Source organism: Delphinus delphis, chromosome 3, assembly GCF_949987515.2.
Source record: "Delphinus delphis chromosome 3, mDelDel1.2, whole genome shotgun sequence".
Classification (NCBI taxonomy): Eukaryota; Metazoa; Chordata; class Mammalia; order Artiodactyla; family Delphinidae; genus Delphinus; species Delphinus delphis.
This window is the reverse complement of record NC_082685.1, coordinates 12,243,350-12,257,053: the sequence shown is the minus strand read 5'-3', so window position 1 is coordinate 12,257,053 and position 13,704 is coordinate 12,243,350. Positions and strand designations below refer to the sequence as shown.

The 13,704-nt window shown below is 46.0% G+C and overlaps 1 protein-coding gene across 1 annotated transcript in view; it reads right to left on the bottom strand.

Annotated features, from left to right (window-relative positions):
• PBX4 (PBX homeobox 4) overlaps window positions 1-13,704 on the bottom strand; it is a 34,641-nt gene that overhangs the window by 13,174 nt on the left and 7,763 nt on the right. The window contains exon 2 of the mRNA XM_060006649.1: window positions 9,351-9,424. Coding sequence (XP_059862632.1) covers window positions 9,351-9,424 — 74 coding nt within the window. The remainder of the gene's footprint in view (window positions 1-9,350; window positions 9,425-13,704) is intronic.

The following is a 13,704-nucleotide window of genomic DNA, read 5'->3' as shown; positions in this document are numbered from 1 at the left end:
CTCTGCAGGCACGCCTGTGCTTTTGCGGGTAACAGATGCTGCATGAAATTAACACACAGGATACTTTCAGTGGATGGTTAAACCCTAAGAAGAAATCTGAATAGGGTAACAGATGCTGCAAGAAAGTGCTGCTTCACAAGAATCTGTGTACTAAGGCCTTAAGCTATGGGCCCCCAACTGAAATCCGTCAGTTCTTGATTGGTTTTTATAACAGCTTCATTGAGAAATAATTCATGTGACATACAACTCACCCATTTCCAGTGAAGAACTCAGTGGTTTTCAGTACATTCACCAGGTTGTGCAACTACCACCTAACTTTTTCACTACCTCAGAAAGAGACCCTGATATTGGCTCGGTGCTTTGTGACAGCCTGGAGGGGTGGGATAGGGAGGGTGGGAGGGAGGGAGACGCAAGAGGGAAGAGATATGGGAACATATGTATAACTGACTCACTTTGTTATAAAGCAGAAACTAATACACCATTGTAAAGCAATTATACCCCAATAAAGATGTTAAAAAAAAAAAAAAAAAAGAGACCCTGTCCCTGTTAGCAGTCACTCCCCACTCCCCACCCCAGCCCCTGGCAACTGCTAATCTCTTTCTCCCTCTTCCGGACATTTCACATAAATGGAACCACACACTATTGTGGACTTTTGTGTCTGGCTTCTTTTATTCAGAATAAAGGTTTGTTTTTTTTTTTAATTGAACTATAGCTGATTTACAATGTTTCAGGTATACAGCAAAGTGATTCAGTTTATCTGTATCTGTATCTATATCTTTTTCAGATTCTTTTGCATTATATGTTATTACAAGATATTGAATATAGTTCCCTGTGCTATACAGTAGGGCCTTATTGTTAGCAGAAAGTTTTTTTTTTCTTTTAAAAATTTTATTTATTTATTTATTTTTGGCTGCGTTGGGTCTTTGTTGCTGCGCATGGGCTTTCTCTAGTTGCGGTGAGTGGGTGGCTACTCTTCGTTGCAGTGCACGGGCTTCTCACTGCCGTGGCTTCTCTTGCTGAGGAGCACGGGCTCTAGGCGCGCGGGCTGCAGTAGTTGTGGCACACGGGCTCAGTAGTTGTGGCTCGCGGGTTTAGTTGCTCCGCAGCATGTGGGATCTTCCCGGACCAGGGCTCGAACCCGTGTCCTCTGCATTGGCAGGCGGATTCTTAACGACTGCGCCACCAGGGAAGCCCTAGCATAAAGTTTTTAAGGTTCATCCATGTTGTAGTTTGTGTCAGAAAACTTCATTCCTTTTTCTGGCTGAACAACAGGCCATTGTACAGATGGACCACATCTTGTTTCTCTAGTCATCATCATGGACATTAGATTTTTTTCATAATCCTTGATTTTCTATTTGTCTCTACTAATCCACCTGTCTGTCCAACAGAACTTTCCCAATGATGGAATGTTCTAGATCTGCACTAATATGGGAGCCACTAGCTACGTGTGGCTACTGATTGAGATGTGGCTAGTGTGGCTGAAGAACGTCTTATTTAATTATACTTGATTTTAATGAATTCAAATGCAAATCACCCCTGTGGGATGGGCCACAGTCAATAGCGGCAGAGGAGCTCTGTAGGCTGATCAGAATCGGAGGCTTGATTCATGAGTCACCTGGAGCCTGTGGAGCCGAGAAAGGACACTCCAAGCAACCTGAAAAATAACCCTCCAGCTCTAGGAGATCCGCCGCCTGCGCGGCCACAGCGAAATACCGCACAGGGGTCTCAGCCCCAGGGCCAGCCAAACACAAAAGGAATCTGAATTCTGGAAGAAGTCACACATTGGCCCGAAGGGTAGTCGTTGGACAGACCCAACCAGAAAGCTGAAGCTACTGATCAAGATGTTGCAACTGCAACAGACCTGAGTGGCAGAGGAGGAAGGGAAACAGAGGTAAAAAAACCCCACTGGATTACTTATGCCTGAGAGCTCCCAGCCAGGCCCAGGAACGGTGGTGAGGAAATAGGAGGGCGGTCCTTTGTGTGAGAGTTATTACATCCACTTCCCCCACGGCAGCTGCCCGTGCTCCTTGGCCCGAGAGCAAGGCTGGTGAGGCTGGGACTTCTCGCTCCTCAGAAACAAAGTGAACCCAGGACTGACCAAAGTGAGGCACAGATGCGTACTTGAGGCCAGCACAGGGGACAGTCACAGCTTGGAGAAGACGGAGCAGGTCCCTCGATGTGAACTTCCCAGGACGCCTGGCGGCTCTTCAACGCGCTGCCCATCTGCAATCCCAGATCCAAAGGTCTTTACGCAAGTTGGCATTCAAGTGAATTTGGAGGCAGAGCCTGACCCACACCAGTGTGTGCGACCGTTCCTGTTCTGAGGCTGTCACTGAACGCAAGGCTCTGCCTCAGCTCTTGTCAACACCACATACGTAAAGCCTAAACAATTCTGAGTTCTGTAACGCACCCAGCCCCAAGGGTTTCAGGAAAGGGACTGGGCCAGTATTGGGTCCTCCCAGCTAAATTCAAAGCTCTCTAAAAAGGGTTTATTTGTTCTCCTCAGGACAGCTCCTCCAGATACCAAGAAGGATGGCTGTTTCAAGGGAAGGATTCGGGAGGGGGGTGTACTCCTAGGGTATCCTTGGTCTTCAGAGACTGCGGCAGGCAGGACCACCCAGACACCACACAGAGGAGAGCACAGGTGGAGGGCCTGCGTATCGACCCTGGAAGATGCACCCGTGTCCTTCCCACAGGCCGGAGGAGGCATCGGAAGGCAATTCCTGGAACTCGTGGGGTAGTGCTTCCAGGAACATTTGACAACACGGTTTACGTGGAGGATGGCTTTCTTTTCAGGATGATACGAATGATAAGCCTTGGGTTCTAAGTCAGGCCCCAGACACTCAGTCTTCCTGAACCCCGTAAGCTGTACAGGATAAAGGATTTCACTTAATAGGTATCAGTCACCAGAAACAGTTCTTCACTCAACAAAAATATAAGGTGTGTACACTGTGTGTCAGGTACCAGGGCAGTCCTAGGACACGGCTCGTCCTAGACCCTGCACTCACCATTGGAGACAGATTGCAGAGGCTAGGAGCCATCATGGGTGCATGAGTGCAGCAGATGCACAGACAGTGCCCGGGGCCTGTGGGTGCAGAGTTCCCTCCCTGAGCCACAAAAGGGTGTGGAGGGGCAGCACGCAGCCTGGCTGTGGGTTACGGGGGTGCCACCCTCTCTCCGGAGCTTCCCTCTGCTCATCTGTAAAACAGGAGTGAAGTAACTGTCTGTCCCGGGCCACTGGAAGTTTGGGGTAATGATGCCAGGACTCGCGGAGCTCTCTGGCTGTGGCCCACGCTCCATCAATACCTACTGGGCTTTTAAACACTCTGCGCAGGTTTAGTGTTTACCCTAAAGGTCTGTCGCAGACACTAGCTAGAGGGAAATGTGAGAAACGTGGGTTAAATCAAGAAGCCAACGTGCTATCTCCCAGCGTGGGCACCCCAGGAGGCTCAGCCTGCAGGACCGCTCATCGGGCAGAGGCCCATGGGAAGCTGGTGCAGGATCATGACCCTGAATAGTTTTCTTTGGCCCGAGACTTGGTCATTCCTGGTCATGGGGTTGGGGGAAGCTGAGGCAGCACTGAGATCTCATTTACTTTCCTCGTGGTCCATCCTGGAGACTGTAAGGCCTGCGGCCCATGTGCTGGAAACACAGTGCTTCCATGACTGCACTTCCTACTGATACGAAAAGACACCTGGCCACGCTGAACTTGACGTTTAGGCAGCTCTCGGCAATTGTGATGGCCAGTGCTTTGCAAGGCTGAGTGGTGCTGCCCCATCCCCGTGCAGCCAAATGTACCAGGCACCCTGATGTTTGAGCCAATCAGTGGAGAGGAAGCATGATTTTCTGAAGAAATGCCCAGATCTGACGCACGGCCTACGCTCTGAGCCCTACAGCCGCCTTGGGATTCAGCCTGGGTGGAGTCAGAAGCCCTGAGTGTAGCCCTTGCCACCTGGGAAGATGGGACAGGGCAGCGGCGTGAGTTAAAACGGACACCTCAGCCTGTCCTGATGGCAGTAGGTCTCAAACCTTTCATTTTCTCCTGAAACTGCTGAGTTTGAAGCTGACTGACAGCTGTGTTCACACATGGACATACAGAATCAGATGAAGCAAAAGGAGAAGTGCCCAGACAGCGCACACCCACAGCTCTCAAGAAGCAGTCTTCCCAAAAGTCCCAGCATCATCTCACTAATGGGGAAAAGGTCATCAAGAACTACAGCTTCCTGAGACAACAGCTGATTAAACTACTTTGAAAAACTGCTTTTCATTACTACTAAATTCCTTACTTTGCATAGCTAAGTTGTCGATAAAAACCTCAAGGGCCCACACACCCAAGGAGCTCTGATGACAGAGCCAACTGCTGAGGGCAGTGGGGATCACCTGCCCCCGCCAAGGGCTGTTTTTTCCCCCCTGGCGGCAGGTGGGAGCTGGCAGGGGGACAGCACACCTCAGAGAGAGGCAACAACACGGTAAGTTTTTATGATGGTGATCAACATCATACAATTCAACGGTCCTGAGGAGCATGTGACCGTAGCCAATGTCTCCAGGGGATGGACACTGGCGTGTCCCCCGTGGGCAGTTTCTTCCAGCTCACAGGACTCGCGGGTTGTGCTCGTTCAGCTGTAGGAATGCTGCTTACCTGTTTCACACAGGGCACTGAAGGGAGTGCTGCGAGGGGCTAAGGGCAAACTTGTTTAAACCCCCAAAAAGCCCAACCTTGTTTACTAGAAGTCATAATATCTGCTCCCCATAATTTAATTAAGGAACAGACAAGACAGGCCATTAGACATTCAAACACCTGTGAGAGGCACCTGAGCAGGAGCCTAGTGTGGGACCTACAGGGCAAGGGGCCGTCCGCAGAGGGTGACCTGGCTCTGGGCGTTGGAGCCTAAGGGAAGCGAGGAGGGCAGCCAGTGGGAGCTGGTGGGGGACCCGGGTCAGGGGCTGAGGTGGTGAAAAGGGATGCACGTGAGGAGGGGAGGGAACGACTGATTAAATAAGTAGAAGTACTGAGGATGATGGGAGCAGGGTTCTTATTGTCAGAGAAAGGAGTTACCAATCTAGAGAGAGAGAAAAATAGAATGAACCCTGTGGTGCTGAACCAGAATTAAAGACACTGAAATGAGGGAATTCCCTGGCCGTCCAGTGGTTAGGACTCGGCCCTTTCGCTGCCGGCGCCCGGGTTTGACCACTGGTTGGGGAACTAAGATCCCATAAGCTGCCTGATGCAGCCAAAAAAAAAAAAAAAGATACTGAAATGAGCTCATGGTTTTCAATGTATGCAGATACAGTAAAAACAGACATGAATGAGTCTGTGTACACATATATATGCATCGCCCGCAAATACTCCTGAGCTCTGTGCCCTGAGAGTGACCAGAGCAGTACCACCTCAGTAGTAACGAGCATACCCGGGACCAAGAACTACTCTAAGTGGAGCCAGGGCTCCTGGAGAAATGGCTGACCCCGGGCCGGCAGCAGAGGGGAGAATACGAGCCTGGAACATGTTATGGCAGCAAGGAAGGGAATGCTCAGAGGCTGATGGAGACATGTCAGAAGGACATGAGCCAGCTTCAAGGGTCTCACGCTAGCCAACGCGGGGACAATTTGAGCGTCGAAATGAGTGATAATAGTAACTGTGATAAAATAAGACTCCATGCATTCCATGAATCTATACTGACACAAAATACGAAAATGAATAAAAGGGAAATTGAATGAGGGATAGTCTCAGAGTACCTCCTACAGAATACTTATTACAAAGGGAAAAGGAGCAACTTTAAAAAGGAGGAGTCTGGCAGACACTATCTCACTTGAGTGATCAAAGTTCAAGTCATCAATAGGGGACAGAGCAAATGTGGGCACCACTGAGCAGCCTCTGTGTGAGAAGAGGCGTTGCTTCATTTTGAGGATGTGTAGCAGAAATCTAATCATGAGGAAACACCAGATAAACCCAGATGGAGGGACTTGCCTGTGATCTTCCAGATGGTCAAGGTCATGAAAGTCAAGGAAAGACAGGGGCTTGTCACAGATGAAACAAGACCGAAGAGATGCGATAACTAAACGCAACAAGATTTTGACCTTTTTGTCCTTTTCTATAAAGGACATTATTGGGACAACTGACAGAGCCTGAATGAGATCTGCGGATTCCATGGTGGGTGGGGTATCAGTGTTCCCTTCCTGACCGTGACAGTTGTCCTGTGGGTAAAAAGGAGACTGTCCCCGTTTGTTGGAAACGCACTCAAGTGCGCAGGGGTCACGGGGCATCGTGGCAGCAACTTACTCTCTAATAGTTCGGGGAGAAAATGTATTTGCGTGTTCTTGGAACATTTATGTGAATCTGTGATTGTTTCAAAATAAAAAGTTAAACACACACAAACAAACCTATGAGAACAGACATAGACCACTCAAACTACAGTGGCTTTGTAAACCAAATGGGATATAAGCTTTTGGGTTACAGAGTGCATAGAGGGTAAAAGAATTAGAACAGAAATATACCCCATGCTGGCTCTTATGAGAAAGGAAAGTGGTGGGAAAGATAACAGATAAAATGTTGACTTCTACCTGGGTTAAGGAGTGACACCATGAAGATCCACAATGAGATATTCCTTTGAAATAATATGATTCCCAAAATCTGCTGTCATCAAACAGAGTCTTTCAAATACAAACAAGTGTAAAAGGATATCATGTCCACTACAATGGGATACCACTTCGCAACCAACGGGATGGCTATTATAAAAACAAAACAAAACAAACGCAGAAAATAACAAGTGTTGGAGAAGATGTGGAGAAATTGGAACCCTTGTGCACTGCTGGTTAGAATGTAAAATAGTGCAGCTGCTGTGGAAAACAGTCTGGCAGTTCTTAAATATACAATTACCATGTGATCCAGCAATTCCACTCCTGCGTATATACCCCAAATAACTGAAAGCAAGGTCTCAAACAGATATTTGCGTAGATATTAGCATCATTATTCACAACAGCCAAAAAGTGGAAACAACCAAATGTCCCACAATGAATGGATAAACAAAATGTGGTCCATCTATATGATGGAATATTATTCAGCCATAAAAAAGAAGCAAATTCTGATACATGCCACAACATGGGTGAACCTTGAAAACATTATATTAAGTGAAATAAGCCAGTCACAAATGGACAAATATTGTATAATTCCACTTATATGAGGTACTTAGAGCAATCATTCATAAAGACAGAAAGTAGGATGGTGGTTACCAGAGGCCAGGGGAGTGGGGAATGGGGAGTTAGTGTTCAGTTTAGGAAGATGAAAAAGTTCTGGAGATGGATGGTGGTGACGGTTGCACAATGATGTAAATGTACTTAATGCCACTGAACTGTACACTTAAAAATGGTAAAGTGGTAAATTTTATGTTATGTATGTTTTATCACAATAAAAAATGTTCCAACTGTGTGTGGGGGGAAATATCACGTCCTTACAGCATTTGGGTGAAACAAATGTAGGTTTAAAGTTGAATTTCTCTTTCAGTCACCAGATAACTACTGGAGGCTGGCACCACACCCATAGCCTTATATGTAAGAACTCACACAGTCTTCAATAACCGTGAGCTAAGTGTTGTCACTGTCCCCAAGTCACAGAGAAGGACTGGGGACAGAGGAAGTTTCAGTCACATGCCAGGGTCATGGAGCCAGAGGTAAAGCGGAATTCAGACCCTTTCACTGCTCTCTGCTACCGTCCATGTCAAGTACACGTCAATCTTGCACCAAAACCGTGTTCAGAAATAAACATACTTTTGTACCACATACGTGCTTTCCACAAGCCCCAGCATACTCAAGTGCTACGCTCCAAAGTGACACACGACATTCAAATAATTGATCTCAAGAGACCAACTCACTCTGGACTTCCCTGGTGGAGCAGTGGTTAAGAATCCGCCTGTCAATGCAGGGAACACGGGTTTGAGCCCTGGTCCGGGAAGATCCCACATGCCGCGGGGCAAGTAAGCCCGTGAGCCACAACTACTGAGCCTGCGCTCTAGAGCCCGTGAGCCACAACTACTGAGCCCGCGTGCCACAACTACTGAAGCCCTCATGCCTAGAGCCCGTGCTCCACAACAAGAGAAGCCACCGCAATGAGAAGCCCGCACACCGCAATGAAGAGTAGCCCCCGCTCGCTGCAACTAGAGAAAGCCCGCCACAGCAACAAAGACCCAATGCAGCCAAAAACAAAAAGAGAGACACCAACTCACTCTAAGAAATCAAGTGACAACCCTTCTCTGATGATTTTGGTTTAAATGATGTCTTCACCATATTTGTGGCTTCTCTTGTAAACCATCTTCAAATTGCTATTAACCTTGACCAAGTGATCAAGGTCAGTGGTCCTATCAGTGATAGGACTTACTGACAGCACATACCTCCGACACGATGCACTGAGGACACAACGTTGCTTCTGTGCGATTCCTGCCACAGATGCACAACCTCAGTCTAATTATGAAGAAACAACGGACGAACCACACTGAGGGACTCTATAAAATAACTGAGCAGGTCTCAGCAAAAGTATGAAAGCCACGGATGATGAGGAACAATGGAAGAAACTTCATAGATTGGTGGTGACTAAGGAGACACGATGACTAAATGCAGTGTGGGATCCTGGACCAGAAAAAGGGCATTTAGGACACAACCTGGGGAAATTCAAATGGGACCTGTTGCTCAGTTACAGAGCATTGTACCAACATCAATTTCCTGGTTCAATCACTGCACTATGGTTCTGAAGGTGTTGCCATTAGAAGAAGCTGGGAGAAGGGTATACTCTCTGTACTAATTTTTCTTCCTTCTTTTTAAAAAATTAATTAATTGAATAATTTTTGGCCGCGTTGGGTCTTTGTTGCTGCGCGTGGGCTTTCTCTAGTTGCAGCGAGTAGGGGCTACTCTTCATTACGGTGCACGGGCTTCTCATTGCAGTGGCTTCTCTTGTTGTGGAGCACGGGCTCTAGGCGCGAGGGCTTCAGTAGTTGTGGCTCACGGGCTCTAGAGCGCAGGCTAGATTTTGATTATGATTCTACTTTCCTAATTCTGTCATCTCAGATCCTTTTGTAAAACAACTGAATGCCACAATGGCTCTGAGGTCTTGCACCTAGAATGCAGCTGCTTATTACTCACTGGCAACAGTATTTCTCTAGTTACAAACTGCAAAATAAATGAGTGTGATACACCGGAAAGCAGGGCTCTGACAAAGCAGAAATGTACCAACTGAACCATCGCTGCCAGAGAGGGATGTGACGAGCAAGATGGCCCACGACGCACGTTAGGGCTGAGCCAGGACCAGAGGTGAGAGGTTGTTGTGGTCCTGATGCCACACAAGAAGTGTCTTCTCAGCGGCCTACCTGCCTTTTCCTTGATCTCACAGGGCACACTGAAGAGAGCAGGCTTCATCTGATGACAATTCAGAGCATGCTTTCTGAAAGAGAGGTGACAGAGGAGCAGGTGAGAAGGAGAAGAGTCATTCTGTGCATGAGAGTAATGATCCTCTATACTGAGTCTGCCAGGTCTGTTGAAAAACCCTCTTATGAAAGGACAGAACCGTAGCATTTCAAATGATCGAGCTTCAAAATTGTCCACACAGCTAAGAACTAGGTCAACAGGTTTTCCTTCTTCTAATCCACCATTGCATATTCTATTCATGAAACGTTGCAAGTTTTCTACTGTGGTTACATTGTAGTTGTGTACTTCGAAAAGAACATCAGGATTAATGTTCCTCAAAGTATGTTCTGCTGCTTGAACTTTACTTAACCCTGCTTGATGAGGTTGGAAGAAAAGTCTATTCATATTGGCCAGTTCTACCGTGTCATAGTCAAAGAGTAGCAACTTACCAATGCCACATCTTGTCAGCATTTCAGCAGTCACACTGCCAACTCCACCAACACCTACTATTGCTACAGCAAAGGTACGGATTTTCTCATAGTAGCTTACAATTCCCATTCGTTTCAATGCCATCAGGCGGCATCTCCGCCGCTCCCGCGGGCCTCTCAGCCCAAACTGCATTTTAAAAAGATCACTGTGGCTGCTCTCTGGAGACTGGGCTGGAAGGCAAATATGGAGCCCAGGATACCAATCTGGAGGCTATCACAGCTGGAATAGTCCAGAAATGCTGTTGGCTTAGAGTTATGGTAGTAGACATAAAAAGTAGATAGATCTTTGGTTTGGGGAACAGAATCAACAGGACCTCCTGATAAACTGGTGTAGGGTTTTAGGGAAAGAGGAGGTTCTAGGATAACTACTAGCTTTAGGTCTGAGCAACTGGATGGATGGAAATATCATCAACTTCAACAGGGCAGACTGGAGGGCAGCAGGTTTGGGGGAGGAGGGTCTGGAAAGGAGGGTTGTACTTTGATCAGGTTTCACCTGAGATCCCTATGAGCTACCCAAGAGGAGGTATCAGGTAGGCAGCTGGCACATGGACATGGACTCAAGGCTGGAGATAAACAATACAAAGATGGAGTCCTGGGCATAGAGATGTTACTTTAAGCCACAAGACTTGAGGGAATCACTATAGGACAATGTAGACAGAGAGCGGCCCAGGCCCCAGGCTTAGGCATCTGTACTTGTAGAGGTCAAGCAGATGAGAAAATCCTGCAGAAGAGACTGGGACCCAAACTGCCAGTGGGGAGGGACCAAAAACAGTTTCAAAGAGAGAAGAGTAATCTGTGAGAAATGCTTCTGAGAGGTGAAGTGGGAGAAGAGACCTTGGATTTAGCAACATGGAGGTCACTGGTGACTCAGCAGAGTGAGAAGGTTGGGAGAAGGTGGGTGGAGATGGGAGAGGAAGTGGAAGTAGCAACCACAAGCTCTTTGACACTTGATCCCAAAAGAAAGTAAAGAAATGTAGCAAGTGCTAAAAGAAAGGGTGTGTATTAATCATGTTTAAAATTTTCTATCTTTTATGATGCTTTGACATCCTGGGGCCGGGAGAGACTGCCCTTCCCAGGGCTAACTAAATCCAGATATAGCAAACAACTTGCCTGAGAGCGTGCCTTTCATATGCAAACTCAAATCCAAAGGCCACACTCCCAATACCTCTTTTATCTAACTCTCAGCACCAGTCAACATGCCTACACACACCCCACACACCCCCACACCCCCGCCCCGCTTCCCTGGTGGCACAGTGGTTAAGAATCCACCTGCCAATGCAGGGGTCACGGGTTCGAGCCCTGGTCCAGGAAGATCCCACATGCTGCGGAGCAACTAAACCCGCCAGCCACAACTACTGAGCTCGTGTGCCACAACTACTGAAGCCCACGTGCCTAGAGCCCGTGCTCCTCAGCAAGAGAAGCCACGGCAGTGAGAAGCCTGTGCACTGCAACAAAGAGTAGCCACCCACTCACCGCAACTAGAGAAAGCCCATGCGAAGCAACAAAGACCCAATGCAACCAAAAATAAATAATAAATAAAGAAATAAATTTAAAAAAGAATACAAGGAAAGAGAATGAAGTCGGCTGCTCTGCTTCTTAAAGGGGATTCTAGGAATGATTATTCCCAGGTCAGCTTCCTGCTTATAAAACATCTTACTTTCGATACAGTATAAAGCACCTTTGAATGAATACAAAGTAACTTCACAGAATGTTTTTGTGGTTTATTATGAAAAGTAAACAAATGTCTAACCTTTAAGCATGTTCTTGGCCTAGAGGTGATCAAGCGGCTGACAGCAAACCATCAGTGATTACATAAAGTACGACAGACTACCTCATTCATCAAAGGGGATGAACTAATTTCTGTGACAGACATATCCTAAGGTGACCCCCACTGAGTATAATCCTGTCTCCTTGAGATTGGGCAGAATCTGTGACTTGCAAAGTGGCAAAAGTGATGGTATATAGTCTGGCAAAAGTGATGGTATATAGTCTCGCCTGTGGTTATGTTACATTATGACTCCACCTTAGTGGACTGGGGAATGTCACCTGCTGGCCTTGAAGCCAGCTGCCATGTTGTAAGAGGGTCGGTAATGGGGAACCGCAGGCAGCCTCTTGAAGCTGAGAGCAGACCCCCAGCTGACAGCCAGCAAGAAAACAAGAACTTCAGTCCTGCAACTGCAAGCAAGGGTTCTGCCAACAACCCTACGAGACTGGAAGATGATCCTGAGCTTCAGATAGGAACACAGATCAGCCAACACCTTGACCGAAGCCTTGTGAGACCCTGAGCAGAGGACCCAGCTCAGCTGTGCCCAGATTCCTGCCTGTGGAAACTGAGATCAGTTTTAACTGTTTTAAGCTGTTAGGTTTGTGGTAATTTGTTACATAGTGACAGATAGCTGAGATAACTGAACAGATTGTAAGGCAGTGAATGGGGACTGTGGGGAGAAAAAGAAGGTCTGTGCTCGCACCTTTAGCAAGTACCTGACATGTTCTATGCAACCAAGTATCTACATTAAAACAAAACAAAATGTTAATGTTTATGAAGAAGCAAAATTCCAATGAATGAGAAATCATAAATCTTTTAAATAAATAAAAGAAACTTCCGAGGATAATCTAAATTAAAAAACAAATCTGCGAATATCCTTTTAAAACCAATGCTAAACAAAACCAATCTGTAACAAAACTATTGAGAGTCACATAGAATCATGCCAGAAAATGAAAGCATACAGCTTTATCATCCTCCAACCCCACTTATTCAATATTTACAGGACAAACATTTATTGAGGCACTAGTATATACCGGTCACTGTATAAGGAGAAAGGAATGTGGGAATGAATAGAACATAAGTCACATCCTGGCTTCTACTAACTGTGTACTGCAGCTTCTAATATTAGCTGTAATTTACTTTTCCAAATTATGGAAAAATCTGCTTTCCTGAACAAGGTATTATTTTATTACATTTATTTATTTTGGAGGCATTTATTTATTTACTTATTTTTTACTGAAGTATAGTTGACTTACGTTACATTAGTTTCAGGTGTACACCACAGTAATTCAATATTTGTATAGCTTATACTCCAAACAAAGTTATTATAAAATATTGACTATATTCCCTGTGCTGTACATTACATCCTTGTAACTTACTTATTTTATACCTAGTAGTTTGTACCTTTTAAGCCCCTTCACCTATTTAGCCTCTCCCCCAGCCCTCTCCCCTCTGGCAACCACTAGTTTGTTCTCTGTATCTGTGAGAGATTTCTTTTGTTTGTTTGCTTGTTTCATTTTTTAGATTTCACGTATCAGTGAAAACATACACTATTTGTCTTTTTCTATCTGACTTATTTCCTGAGCAAGGTATCATTTTAAATTACTGAGGAATTTGATTTAGAGATATATTCAGAGATCTTATCCTTTAGAATAAGATACTTCTTGAAAAAGCTTCCCTGAGAGCGGCAATGATTCTAATACCTCAACAAAAGATGAAATCAAATCCCCTTAATTATTCTCATTTCTAGAAGGATTGTTTTAGCTGACAAATCCAGTCACCTCCTGGAGACAGACCTAGGTAAAGAACAAAAATTAGAAGACATGTTTCCTACCCTGAGGAAATCAAATCTTGATGGAAAACCTAGAAATTCACAGAGGATGCCAAGCTCCAGAAAGGAATGCAGCCCAGGAGTCAGATGCCCTGGCATTTTAAAATAAGCTTCTTTGTAAAAGTAAAACTGGGAAGAATCAAACTGTTGTGGGTACCATCAGTCATCTGTAGAGTCATTCTAAAAGCAAACCTACAAACAATGAAACAAAAACAGCTAAGTAAATGGGGGTT